Raw genomic sequence first — 13,525 nt, 5'->3', positions numbered from 1 at the left:
AAACAAAGAAAATAATTGGTGCACCATTAAATAAGATCTGTTTGCCCATTTTCAGCTTTTGCTGAAGAGAGCAGGTGTGAAGGGCGAGAAGACAGTGTTCCTGCTTACGGATGCTCAAATAAAAGAGGAGGCCTTTTTAGAAGATGTGGACAGTGTGTTAAACACCGGCGAGGTTCCAAACATATTTGCTGTGGATGAGAAGCAAGAGATAATGGAGGTGTTTTATGAGAATATTAAGTAGTGACATTCCAAGCCTGCCAGAGAAGATTGTTTCTATTTTTGAATTAGTGGGATAATAAGGATTATGAATCTCAGTGTAATTTACTCCTGCTCCCTTCTGTGTGTATCTCAGGCAGTGCGGCCCATAGCCCAGGCTGGTAATAAGAATTTAGAGTTCAGTCCTCTGGCTCTGTTTGCCTACTTTGTAAACCGCTGCAGAGAGAACTTGCACATAGTAGTGGCATTCAGCCCTATTGGAGATGCCTTTAGAAACCGCCTGAGGCAATTCCCATCTCTTATCAACTGCTGCACAATCAATTGGTTCCAGGTAAGAAAATTTGAAAAAATGTAACTGTAGAGGTACTAAATGAAATGCAGTGAATGCAGCATGATTCTAATGAGCAGTCTATATACTGTATTCTGGCAGCTACTTGTTCTCCTTTTGATATTCATGTTTGTTCCTTATAGCCATGGCCAGAAGAGGCATTGGAGCGAGTTGCCAAGAAGTTTTTAGAGACTCTAGAGATGAGTGACCATGAACGGCTAGAAGTTATGTTAATCTGCAAGACTTTCCATACTTCTGCTACTGATCTGTCCAAAAGGTATGCAAAACCTAATATATAATTTAACCAGGTCATCAATCTTTACACAAATCTAGTGCTACATATATTCAATTTGTGGTTTGTGATATTTCAAGGTTTCTGTCTGAGCTTGGTCGCCATAATTATGTGACTCCCACTTCCTACTTGGAGCTGATAGCTGCATTTCAGCTGCTACTTACTCAGAAACGGGACACTGTAATGAAGGCAAAGAAGAGGTACACTAATGGGCTAGACAAACTGGCTTTTGCTGAGTCTCAGGTATTTTATATTGTATTTTCTTTCTTATCTTTTTAAGATTTAATAATTCTTTTCAAATATAGAACTCATTTTAGTTACTTTAGTATTTTTATTGTTTTGCTATAAACAAAATTAGTGATATTAGTGACTATTTGCATTTTGTTAGGTGGGTGAAATGAAGAAGGAGCTTGTAGATCTTCAGCCCAAACTGGAACAGGCCAAGATTGACAACACCAGTATAATGAAGGTGAAAAGAGTCAATAAGTCAAGATACAGTGCTGTGAAAACATATTTACCTCCATCCTGATTTCTTCTGTTTTTGTGTATATCTTATACTAAATAGTTTTAGAGCTTCAAACAAAATACAACATAAAACAAATGCAAACTGAGCTAACGCACAATACAGGTTTTTTTTTTAATTTTTTTATTATTGAAGCAAAAAAGTTATCCAACTAGGTATCACCCATGGGAAAAAGTAACTTCCCCCTTAAATTTAAAATCTGGTTGTGCCATCTTTAGCTGTAATAACTGCAACGAACACTTCCGATAACTGGAGATCAGTCTTTCACAGCACTTGTCATGAAATTTTGGCCCACTCTTCTTTGCAGAAGGTTTTCGAGCATAAATTGCCCATTTAAGGTCCTGCCACAGCATCTCAATTGGTTCAAGTCAGGACTTTGACTAGGCCATTCCAAAACTTTAATTTAGCATTTTTTGAACCATTCAGAGGTGGACTCACTCCTATGCTTTGGATCATTGTCTTATTGGATAATCCAGTTGCGCTTGAGTTTCAACTTACGGACTTAAGACTGGACATTCTCCTTTAAGGCTTTCTTAAAGGAGAATGTCAAAGCATCCCCACACCATCACACTTCCACCACCATTCTTGACCATAGATATGATGTTCTTTTTGTGGAATTCTGTGTTTGGTTTATGTTGGATGTAACGGGACCCCTGTCTTCCAAACAGTTCCATTTTCGACTAATCAGTCCACAGAACATTCTCCCAAAAGGTTTGAGTATCATCAAGCTGAGTTTTGGCAAAATTCACATGAGCCTTAATGTTCTTCTGGGTTAGCAGTGGATTTCACTTCCCCATTCTTCCATGGATGCCATTTTGTCCAGTGTCTTTCTGATAATGGAGTCATGAACAGTGACCTTTATTGATGCAAGAGAGGCCTGTAGATCCTTTTATGTTATCCTTGCCTCTTTTGTGACTTCCTGGATGAGTAGTTGCTGTGCTCTTGGAGGAACTTGGAAGGTCGGCCACTTCTAGGAAGGTTCACTACTGTGAGTTTTTCCATTTGGAGATAATGGCTCTCACTGTGGTTCTTTGGAGACCTAGAGCCTTTGAAATAGCTTAGTACCCCTTCCCAGAATAATGCGTTTCAATCACTTTTTTTCCTCCAAATTTCTGGAATTTCTTTCAATTTTGGCATTGCGTGTTACTGGGTAAGACTTTTTACCCAACTTCATGTGGTTGAAAAAGCTGTATTTAAGTTTTGATTTGATTGAACAGGGTTTTCAGTATTCAGGCCTGGTTGCTTCTAGTGCAGCTTAACCCCAGTTGCATATATTTGGGGAATTAGTTACTACGGGGGTGTAACGGTCCACTCACTGGTCCAACAGCGGTATCCAATGACGTGGTAGAAGTATTCCCACGTGTTCCTGTCTTTTTAAAGCGATGTGAATATATTTAAATTTGTCATTCCAATTCTGCTTGACTCTCTCTTAAATTAAATCTGAATCCAATTGTAAAAACCTCAATGTTGTATTTATTTCTTAATTATTTGAATTTTGATACTTTTGATCTTCTATACTTGATTAATTCTAATTTATTCTATACTTTAAATTGTGCTCGTTCATTCGGATTCCATGTCGAGTCTCACGCCGGTCGTGTGCGTGGATCTCATGGTCACAAACTCGCCAGTCTTGGTCATTAGCCAGAGGTAACTGACTAATATTATTTAGACGATCCCATGCTTACCCTTTCCTAAATAGTACTTTAATTAGTCCCCTTAGTTAGTAATACTTAATTACAGTTAGGTTATTTCTAGCCAAAGGTCATGAGCACTAAAATCTATGAAGATAGACCAATAATATCTGAGTAAAATTAGCTTTATATAATCATGCCATAGTTTTCCTATGTACACGTTAGCTAGAAGAATATTACAGTAATCAGAGGTTTAGACTTCATCCTATTTAGACTTGGCTGATCAACTTTATGTTGTCCTAAACGGAAATTTCCTATCAAGCCTGTACACTCTAAGTACACTTAATGCCAAACTGTTAGCCTGTACTAACCTGGTCGCAGATTTGCTGTAACAAGGACTTTCCGTAATCTACTAGAGACAGTATTTCAGAATATAATCAAGTCTAATAATTTATTTATCCAGGTATGAAAACATCCAAATCCAACACTACTATTGATAATAATAAGAAAGAATTACATGCAACATTACATTCCAATCAAATTCAAAACATAATAATACAACATAAGAGAGACAACACTTACATACCTGGTAGAGAAAAACTACACACAGTGATCATGCGGGAGATCTGTCTACAGATTCCCTGAATCTTGGCCAGCTCTCTCCTAAATACCCAGATGCTCTGTGGTCCACTAAATGGTGTTGTTGGTGATTATAATTTGATGTTTGTGGAAGGATGTACCTTATTTACATAAAGGAGGTAATTTGAGTGAGGGACCTTGGTATGCCTTTAATGGCATGTACCATTTTATTTAAACTGTTGTTGAGGGAATGAGACCATATTTTCCAGTCACACTGAGGCCTTTTGTATAATACAGTAAACATGTATAGTTGACATCTTATTTGCATTAAAACATGTTATGTAATGTATATAGACTTTGGGTGTGTTTAGGGTGCACACATACGTGCACACACACACACACACACCCCTAGGGTCAATGCAGGGTGGTTAAAACACCTACTGACAGGCTTTCTAATTCCTATATGTATTAAGACATATAGGAATTAGAAATGTATTAAGCATTATAAGTTAAAATTAAACAGTCAGCTCTACTCCTTTGTAGGGCATTGTTGGTGTTATTTATGGTAAAATAAATAAATAAATAAAATAACCACACAATGCCATTATAGGAGTTATCAGGAACAAAATTCCACATAGCTAACACATGAGTCTTGAATACTCTAATGACTTTTTCAAGACTAGATTGTAGTTTTAACCTCAAACATAAGATCACTGGCTGTGGTTAACATTTACAACCTTAATAAGCCTAAATGTTACAATTTTACCAAATCCATTCTTATGCGACAATTTTCACTACTTTAGTCTAAATGTACTCCAGTACATTAACAACTATAGGATAGCTATATTTGCATCAGTCTAAATGTATGTTCATAAACAACTGTAACAACTCTAGCTACATTAGCCTAAATGCAATATAATGCATTAACAACTATACAACATCAGCTAAAGCCCCATTAGTCTAAATGACATGTGTTTCTATAAGAACAACTGTGGTTTTATTTGATGCAAGAAACTGTAATTTTAACAAGATAAGCTTAGTTCAGATATCAAGGTATTTTATAAACTAGCCGGTTGTGAGGATAGATTGCTATTTGGACATCTCAGAAATCAGCACAGAAGTGCATAAAGAATGGAAGGTCATTAACCAAGTCATCATCAAAAGCAATGTTTACTATTAGGGGACCGCTAACACTTTTGCTACAACCCCCAAAACTTTATTAAACACAGTTTTGAGCTCGCACAGTGTTTCTTGCACAGGCACATTTATACAAGCTGTATGATGTGAATGTGCATTTTTGCGCCAAAGAAAATAAGGTGGTGGACGTCCATTCCCCAAAGACCAGCATTTCAGGCCTGCATGGCCAATTTTGTGGCAGAAGGAACAGAATTTTCCTTGCTTAATATGTGAGTGGGATCTCACACTTTGATTTGAGCACACTTTTGCGTTGCATTTAACTGCTGAAATTTGAAGATCTGTCTTCTCACATGGAGCTGTGAATGGTGGCTGTGCAGTTAGTAGACCTATAGTCTGTACATGTGATTGGCCCAGCTCAGCTCCAGCTGACTGTAGGTTCACAGCTGGATGCTGGTGGGCGGCACCATTACCATGCACAGACGATATAACTGGATCAGATCTAAGTGACGGAGATGGTGTGGGTGGAACCTCACTTTTCATCTCATTAGTCTGATCCAATCTGTGACTTGAACTTCTCAGTGACGTATTCTCTGCATGTGACGTCATCCTAGTGCAATTTTGAGGGCCTGAGCGTGAAACAGTGGTCTTGATTAACTTGGCCTTGGCACAAAATTAATCTAAAGCCATTTTATAGTGTAATAGCGTTTGTTCAAGCTCAGATATGCATTCCGTGAATGCTGTACCCTGTCCTGCCCAGTTTTGTTTCTCATGTGCAAAACTGTCGATCTACAGATGCAATCCCTCCATTTCATTATAGCGGGTTTTATTTAACTCAAACATTCTCTTGAACGCAAGTACAGCATCCTCAGACGAATCCGAGCTATTTCTGTACACCAAGTATCCAATAGCTGATATACTACATTTATTAAACTTTGGCCTGCTTAGGAAAAAATGTTGTGCTTTAGCACCATTTTTAGTGCCATGTTCCGAAAAGAGCCACTCTAGAATAGATTCACTGCGTGCGTCTACAACTAAACCTTCATTTTGCATGCTAGTTAATGTCTCTTTCACAACATCAGCCCACATTTGCATGAATTCTTGGTGGATTTTGCTTGTCTTTCCCTCAGCCATTGCGTATAAAGATAATGTTCTCAGATTGTGCGCATCGGAGCGCCTGCTACACTGTTGGGTTTTCCGACCCGTTCTACAAATGTGTCTAGATGAGAGGTGCAAACAACTTTTCCTCAACACTTCTAAAAGGCAAAAAGAATAGACTTACCATAGCAATTGTAGACAGAGAAGGAGTTCAAACCTCATATCCCATGTAGGTTGGATTGAATGTCGCGCTTCTAAAGACGTCACTTGCCTGGAGGTCGGGAGTATCGTGTCGGGGTCACCACTTTGTAAGGGTGAACTCCGATGTATAGGCACTCCAGATTAATAATATTAAAGGGTTAAATCACAGGACACTTCAGTTACATAATTTCAAATAACAAAAGTTTTGCACATGAGAAACAAAACTGGGCAGAACAGAGTACAGCATTCACTGAACGCATATCTGAGCTCGAACAAATGCTATTACACTATAAAATTGCTTTAGACAAATTTTGTGCCAATGCCAAGTTAATCGAGACCACTGTTTCATGCTCAGGCCCTCAAAATTGCACTAGGATGACGTCACATGAGGAGAATAGTTTATGTGCTAATTAAATGTTTATTTTTGATTGGTAATAAAATCCTCCACATGTTAAAATGTTGCTGTGTTACAGGTGATAGAGGTAGAGTCAGTGGAAGTGGAGGCTAAGAGTAAAGTTGTGCGTGTGGATGAGGAGGCAGCTACTCAAAAGGCAAACGAAGCTCAGGCTCTGAAGAATGAGTGTGAGAGTGACCTTGCTGAGGCCATCCCTGCTCTGGAGGCAGCTCTTTCTGCTCTTGATACTCTGAAGGTATCAGAGTCCTCCCAATCCCCCCCCCCCAATCCCCCCCCCATCCCCATCTGTTTTAAACCATGAAGATTGTTCTTATGTACTGGTAAAGATTTTTTGTTTTGCTTTTAGCCCTCTGACATTACAATTGTAAAATCTATGAAAAACCCTCCATCTGGAGTGAAGCTTGTGATGGCAGCAGTGTGTGTAATGAAGGATATTAAGCCTGAGAAAATCAATGACCCTGCAGGAACAGGAAAGAAGGTGAACAAATTGATTCAGCAGTGTAAACTGATAACCTATTCTTTTACTTTGCTAACCACATTTTGGCATCCTTATCTACAGGTAGAAGACTATTGGGGTCCAAGCAAGAAATTGCTGGGTGACATGAATTTCCTCAGGGACCTGAAAGAATATGACAAGGACAACATTCCTGTAATTATATTTTAGATACAGTGAGGGAAAAAAGTATTTGATCCCCTGCTGATTTTGTACGTTTGCCCACTGACAAAGAAATGATCAGTCTATAATTTTAATGGTAGATTTATTTGAACAGTGAGAGATAGGATAACAACAAGAAAATCCAGAAAAACGCATGTCAAAAATGTTATAAATTGATTTTCATTTTAATGAGGGAAATATGTATTTGACCCCCTCTGCAAAACATGACTTAGTACTTGGTGGCAAAACCCTTGTTGGCAATCACAGAGGTCAGATGTTTCTTGTAGTTGGCCACCAGGTTTGCACACATCTCAGGAGGGATTTTGTCCCACTCCTCTTTGCAGATCTTCTCCAAGTCATTAAGGTTTCGAGGCTGACGTTTGGCAACTCGAACCTTCAGCTCCCTCCACAGATTTTCTATGGGATTAAGGTCTGGAGACTGGCTAGGCCACTCCAGGACCTTAATGTGCTTCTTCTTGAGCCACTCCTTTGTTGCCTTGGTCGTGTGTTTTGGGTCATTGTCATGCTGGAATACCCATCCATGACCCATTTTCAATGCCCTGGCTGAGGGAAGGAGGTTCTCACCCAAGATTTGACGGTACATGGCCCCGTCCATCGTCCCTTTGATGCGGTGAAGTTGTCCTGTCCCCTAAGCAGAAAAACACCCCCAAAGCATAATGTTTCCACCTCCATGTTTGACGGTGGGGATGGTGTTCTTGGGGTCATAGGCAGCATTCCTCCTCCTCCAAACATGGCGAGTTGAGTTGATGCCAAAGAGCTCCATTTTGGTCTCATCTGACCACAACACTTTCACCCAGTTGTCCTCTGAATCATTCAGATGTTCATTGGCAAACTTCAGACGGGCATGTATATGTGCTTTCTTGAGCAGGGGGACCTTGCAGGCGCTGCAGGATTTCAGTCCTTCACGGCGTAGTGTGTTACCAATTGTTTTCTTGGTGACTATGGTCCCAGCTGCCTTGAGATCATTGACAAGATCCTCCCGTGTAGTTCTGGGCTGATTCCTCACTGTTCTCATGATCATTGCAACTCCACAAGGTGAGATCTTGCATGGAGCCCCAGGCCAAGGGAGATTGACAGTTCTTTTGTGTTTCTTCCATTTACGAATAATCGCACCAACTGTTGTCACCTTCTCACCAAGCTGCTTGGCAATGGTCTTGTAGCCCATTCCAGACTTGTGTAGGTCTACAATCTTGTCCCTGACATCCTTGGAGAGCTCTTTGGTCTTGGCCATGGTGGAGAGTTTGGAATCCGATTGATTGATTGCTTCTGTGGACAGGTGTCTTTTATACAGGTAACAAGCTGAGATTAGGAACACTCCCTTTAAGAGTGTGCTCCTAATCTCAGCTCGTTACCTGTATAAAAGACACCTGGGAGCCAGAAATCTTTCTGATTGAGAGGGGGTCAAATACTTATTTCCCTCATTAAAATGCAAATCAATTTATAACATTTTTGACATGCATTTTTCTGGATTTTCTTGTTGTTACTCTGTCTCTCACTGTTCAAATAAACCTACCATTAAAATTATAGACTGATCATTTCTTCGTCAGTGGGCAAACGTACAAAATCAGCAGGGGATCAAATACTTTTTTCCCTCACTGTATGATATGACCATGTCATTCTTTCGTGATATATAATGCTAATATTACTTTGTGGCAGGCACCAGTCATGCACAAAATCCGTAGTGAGTATATGACCAACCCCGACTTTGACCCTACAAAAGTTGCCAAGGCTTCCTCTGCAGCTGAGGGTCTGTGCAAATGGATCACTTCTATGGAGGTTTATGACAGAGTGGCAAAGGTGGGTAGTAGTGAATACCACCTCATTTATTGCATATTTGATCTTCATTGCCCCCCACTGATGCCTTTTAGATTCACCTGTCTCCATCTTTGGTTCTAAGTATGTGATTTTAATCCGATAAACCACTCTTACCTGTTTATTCATTCATTCATTTAATTTTCTACCCAGGTAAGCATTTTTAATTGTCTTTTGGTGTAAGATGCTTAATCTTAGAGTAAACTGTAGGTAATGTTCTTCTTATAGGTAGTGGCTCCTAAGAAGGCTAATCTGGCTGTGGCACAGCAGTCACTGGCTGCTACTATGGCCCTGCTGAATCAAAAGAGAGCAGAGCTGAAAGAAGTGGAGGACCGCTTGGCTTCCCTGCAGAAAACATTTGAGGAGAAGACTGAAGAAAAGGCTCAGCTAGAATTCCAGGTGGACCTTTGTGCCCGCAAGCTGGAGAGAGCTGAAAAGCTCATCGGGGGCTTAGGAGGAGAAAAGACCAGGTCAGGATAATATTTATGAAAAAGAAATTTTCCCTCGAAGACATTTCATTTGGAACTAGACATTCCATTGAAATACCAATCTGGAAATTATCTAAGGTGTTTATTGTGTTCTTCAGGTGGTCTAAATCTGCAGATGAACTTCAGAACATGTATGATAATTTGACAGGGGACGTGCTGATTTCTGCTGGTGTAATTGCTTACCTCGGAGCCTTTACTGCTGGCTTCCGCCAGGATTGCACCAGGGACTGGACTAAGCTCTGTAAGGTACTGACAATATGCAAATCAGCACTATGTATCAACTAGCACCATCAGGTGTATAACACTGAAGTCACCTAAATATCTGTCCAATATTTTTTTTTCTTTAGTTTTCCCATTTCACATTACTTGATACAGTATATTCCTAACATATTTAGGAACAACAACCAGCAATTTGCACTATTACCCAGTCAGATAATAAAAAATTTGTTTGGCTGTAAAATTTGTTTGATTGTCCAGTTCAACTCAGTATGTGTGGCCATCCTATGAAAATAGCTGCATATTGTGTATGGTTATATTCAGTCCAAGAAGATCCCATCCTCAGATGACTTCTGTCTGAGTAAAACCCTTGGTGACCCTATCAAGATCAGGGCCTGGAACATCTCTGGTCTACCCACTGATAGTTTCTCCATCGACAATGGAGTCATAGTGAGCAACTCCAGAAGATGGTACTTCTACACAAACACAAAATCATACACAGAGCAAAACATTTATTGTCCATATGTAATTATTTCTTTCTTATTTAAGGATCTGTCCATGATGCTTTGGAGTCAGTGCATATTGAAATTTCTTTGCAGGCCTTTGATGATTGACCCACAGGGTCAGGCCAACAAATGGGTGAAAAACTCAGAGAGAGAGAACAATCTCACTGTGATAAAACTCACTGATGCAGACTATATGAGGACCCTGGAGAACTGCATCCAGTTTGGAACTCCACTGCTGTTAGAGAATGTGGGAGAAGAACTGGACCCCTCTATAGAGCCCTTACTGCTCAAACAAATATTTAAACAAGGTGCAGGGTGCAAATGTCACTAGTTTATTGATTTGCAATTTATGTGTTACTCTGATGACTTCTTAAATATCAAACCAAGATTTGTAGTTTAGTATAAGACTAGGCTTAATCAGTTTGAAGAAAATTGCTCATTGTATTATATACATTGTGTTTTCAATAGATATTCCTGAATCACTTCAAGAGGTTTGTTAATGTTCAGTGTAGGGTTAAAGGCCAATGACTGAAACATGGTTATGTTTTTCTTATTGTCTAAATGTAGGAGGCATGGACTGCATTAGGCTGGGGGAGAGTGTGATTGAGTACTCCAGTGATTTCCGGTTTTATATCACTACTAAGCTTAGAAACCCTCATTATCTCCCTGAGCTGGCTACCAAAGTGTCCCTGCTCAACTTCATGATCACTCCAGAGGGTCTGGAGGACCAGTTGCTGGGCATTGTGGTGGCAAAAGAGAGGTGATGAAATACACAAACACACAACTAGATGACAGGTTGTATGAATGAGTAAAACACACACTCACTCGGTTGTGCACATGCACACATCTTTGCTTTTCTGTATTGCATATGTACAGTATACTGTATATAAGCAAAGCAGAGCATATTACCGCAGCTAATTAATTACTATATATATATCATAGAAGCATAGTTATTCAGTGCTGAAAAGATGATCTTAAGAGGTCGAGCCTTGTATGCCATCACAACCTTTCTTCTCAACATTCTTGAATATTATTGTGTTTCCTTAACATTTGTTTCATAGGCCAGAGTTGGAAGAGGAGAGGAATGTTCTCATTCTTCAATCTGCTGCCAATAAGAAGCAGCTGAAGGAAATTGAGGACAAAATCCTGGAGACTTTACAGTCCTCAGAGGGGAATATACTGGAGGACGAGACTGCTATTCAGATCCTAGACTCCGCAAAGATAATGTCTAATGAGATCTCCAAGAAACAGCAGGTCTGGTGCTCAGAAACAGTGGTTTTAAAGACAATGCAGTGTTGTGACAGTGACTGATTTCATCTTTGTGACCTTTCAGATCGCAGAGAAGACTGAAATGAAAATAGCAGAGTCTAGGGAAGGCTACAGAGCCATTGCCAAGCACTCATCCATCCTGTTTTTCAGCATTGCAGACCTGACCAACATTGACCCCATGTATCAATACTCACTTAGTTGGTTTGTCAACCTATATATCAACTCCATACAGGACAGGTAACCAGATATATGTTGATAGACTCATTTATTTGAGCAGTGTTTCAGAGTTTATAAGTATTTTTTTTTCTCTGTCCATGTGGCACATCCATGTGGTTAATTAGCATGCACTCTATGTTTTAGTAACAAGTCAAAGATTCTAGAGAAGAGACTGAGATACCTGATTGATCACTTTACCTACAACCTATACTGCAACGTGTGTCGCTCTCTCTTTGAGAAGGACAAACTGCTCTTCTCCTTCCTCCTCTGCTGCAATCTGCTCTTGTATGTCAGCACAACAACTTTGACTAAACAGTTTTTGTGAATTAATGTAACTAAAGTAATTGATGTTATGACAAAAATGAGACAACAGTGCCCCCTTAAACTGTGTTTTTGACTGTCTCTCTGTTTCAATCAGGGCTAAGAAGGAGATTAAGTACTCGGAGTTCATGTTCCTGCTCACAGGTGGAGTGGGTCTACAGAATGATGTGCCCAATCCTGATCCCAGCTGGCTCCAAGAGAAGAGCTGGGATGAGATCTGTCGAGCCAGTGAACTACCTGGCCTACAGGGCCTCAGGTCTGTATCTCTTTGTCTTTGTAGGCTTAACTTGCTTTAAAATATATTGATGGTTACGTATGTAACCGCCGTTCTATGAATTTCGGATGACCGCCAGAGGCAGTGCTTTCAGCACTTGGATGTCCATCACGTGTACGTACAGATCGAGTGTTTATATCAACAAAGTCACCTGTGACCTGAGTGACGTGTGCCTTTTGCCCTGGTACTAAAGGCACGTTCACCCCGGAAATGACCTCTTGGCAATCTTCTCGTGAATCTTCCGAGTGACTACCAAGCTCTGGCGGTCATCCGAAATTCATAGAACCACGGTTACATACGTAACCATCGTTCTATTTAATTTCTGCTTTCAGCACCTGCTATCGTTTATAGGCATAAATGATAGCCTCTAAAATCCATTTTGACAGACACTGCTTGGACAAAGCGTGACCTCGCCTATGCCCCGCATGGCAGACAAACAGTGAATCTGACTGCCGGAATTCAGCAGTCATTTGGATATAACACTTTAGTGCTCGCACTGGGCACAACAGACTCACACTCAGACCCCTGCTCATTCTCCTGAGTTGGGGGCTCAAAAGCTGACAGATTGAGGGGCTGGTTCCTATAAGATGAAGAAAAGGTCTTTGGGAGAAATGAAGGGTTCGGCCATAAAGTTACCCCTGTGTTCCCAGAACTCCAGTGTAGGCACTCTCGGCTTACTGATAAGGTGTGCAGCTCACCTACTCGTCTAGCTCATGCCATTGCTAAGAGGAAAGCTGTTTTCATAGACAGCCACCTCAATTCTGACCTCTCTAGAGGTTCAAAAGGAGGCTGACACAGTGCCTCTAATACGAGAGGCAAGTCCCAAAAGGATACTTGGTTTCGTCGAGGAGGTCTCAGACATTGAGCACCTTTAAGGAGGCGGGTCACAAGGGTGTGGGACCCAATAGTCATGCCATCTACTCTATTATGCATGGCTGAGATGGCAGCTATGTATACCTTGATGGTCGAGGCTGCAAGGCCTCCATGAAGACAGGACTGGAGAAAGCGATATGGGACAGTGTGTTGGTTCCTGATTTTGTGCCTGGCACCACTCAGAAAAGAGCTTCCATCTGTTAGCGTACAACGCATTGGTGGAAGGTGCATGGGAGTTGTGGATGGTCTGAACAACTGCTGGATCACACAGCCTTAGTAATGGTTCTGGCCCTTCAGAGGCCAGACCCAAAGTTGCAGCCGGGATGGGTTCGGGTGTCAGATTCGACCCTCCAGCTGTGAGAGGAGATCCCTCCTCACAGGGAGGCACCAAGGCTCCCTGTACAGTAATCTGTGTAATATTGGGAACCACACCCTCCCTGGCCATTTGGGGGCTAGT

The 13,525-nt window shown here is 40.8% G+C and overlaps 1 protein-coding gene across 1 annotated transcript in view; it reads left to right on the top strand.

Annotated features, from left to right (window-relative positions):
* Positions 1 to 13,525, top strand: part of dnah12 (dynein, axonemal, heavy chain 12) — a 37,103-nt gene that overhangs the window by 16,512 nt on the left and 7,066 nt on the right. Inside the window, 17 exon segments of the mRNA XM_053643673.1 lie at positions 56 to 217; positions 353 to 547; positions 688 to 821; positions 917 to 1,079; positions 1,225 to 1,305; positions 6,476 to 6,652; positions 6,764 to 6,895; positions 6,977 to 7,066; positions 8,750 to 8,890; positions 9,134 to 9,375; positions 9,492 to 9,639; positions 9,934 to 10,079; positions 10,209 to 10,423; positions 10,683 to 10,875; positions 11,177 to 11,369; positions 11,449 to 11,885; positions 12,019 to 12,177. Of these exon segments, the coding sequence (XP_053499648.1) occupies positions 56 to 217; positions 353 to 547; positions 688 to 821; positions 917 to 1,079; positions 1,225 to 1,305; positions 6,476 to 6,652; positions 6,764 to 6,895; positions 6,977 to 7,066; positions 8,750 to 8,890; positions 9,134 to 9,375; positions 9,492 to 9,639; positions 9,934 to 10,079; positions 10,209 to 10,423; positions 10,683 to 10,875; positions 11,177 to 11,369; positions 11,449 to 11,885; positions 12,019 to 12,177 (3,008 nt within the window).

This window comes from Ictalurus furcatus, chromosome 15 (genome assembly GCF_023375685.1).
Source record: "Ictalurus furcatus strain D&B chromosome 15, Billie_1.0, whole genome shotgun sequence".
In the NCBI taxonomy this organism is placed as follows: Eukaryota; Metazoa; Chordata; class Actinopteri; order Siluriformes; family Ictaluridae; genus Ictalurus; species Ictalurus furcatus.
The sequence above is the reverse complement of the archived record's forward strand: the minus strand, read 5'-3'. Positions and strand labels throughout refer to the sequence as shown.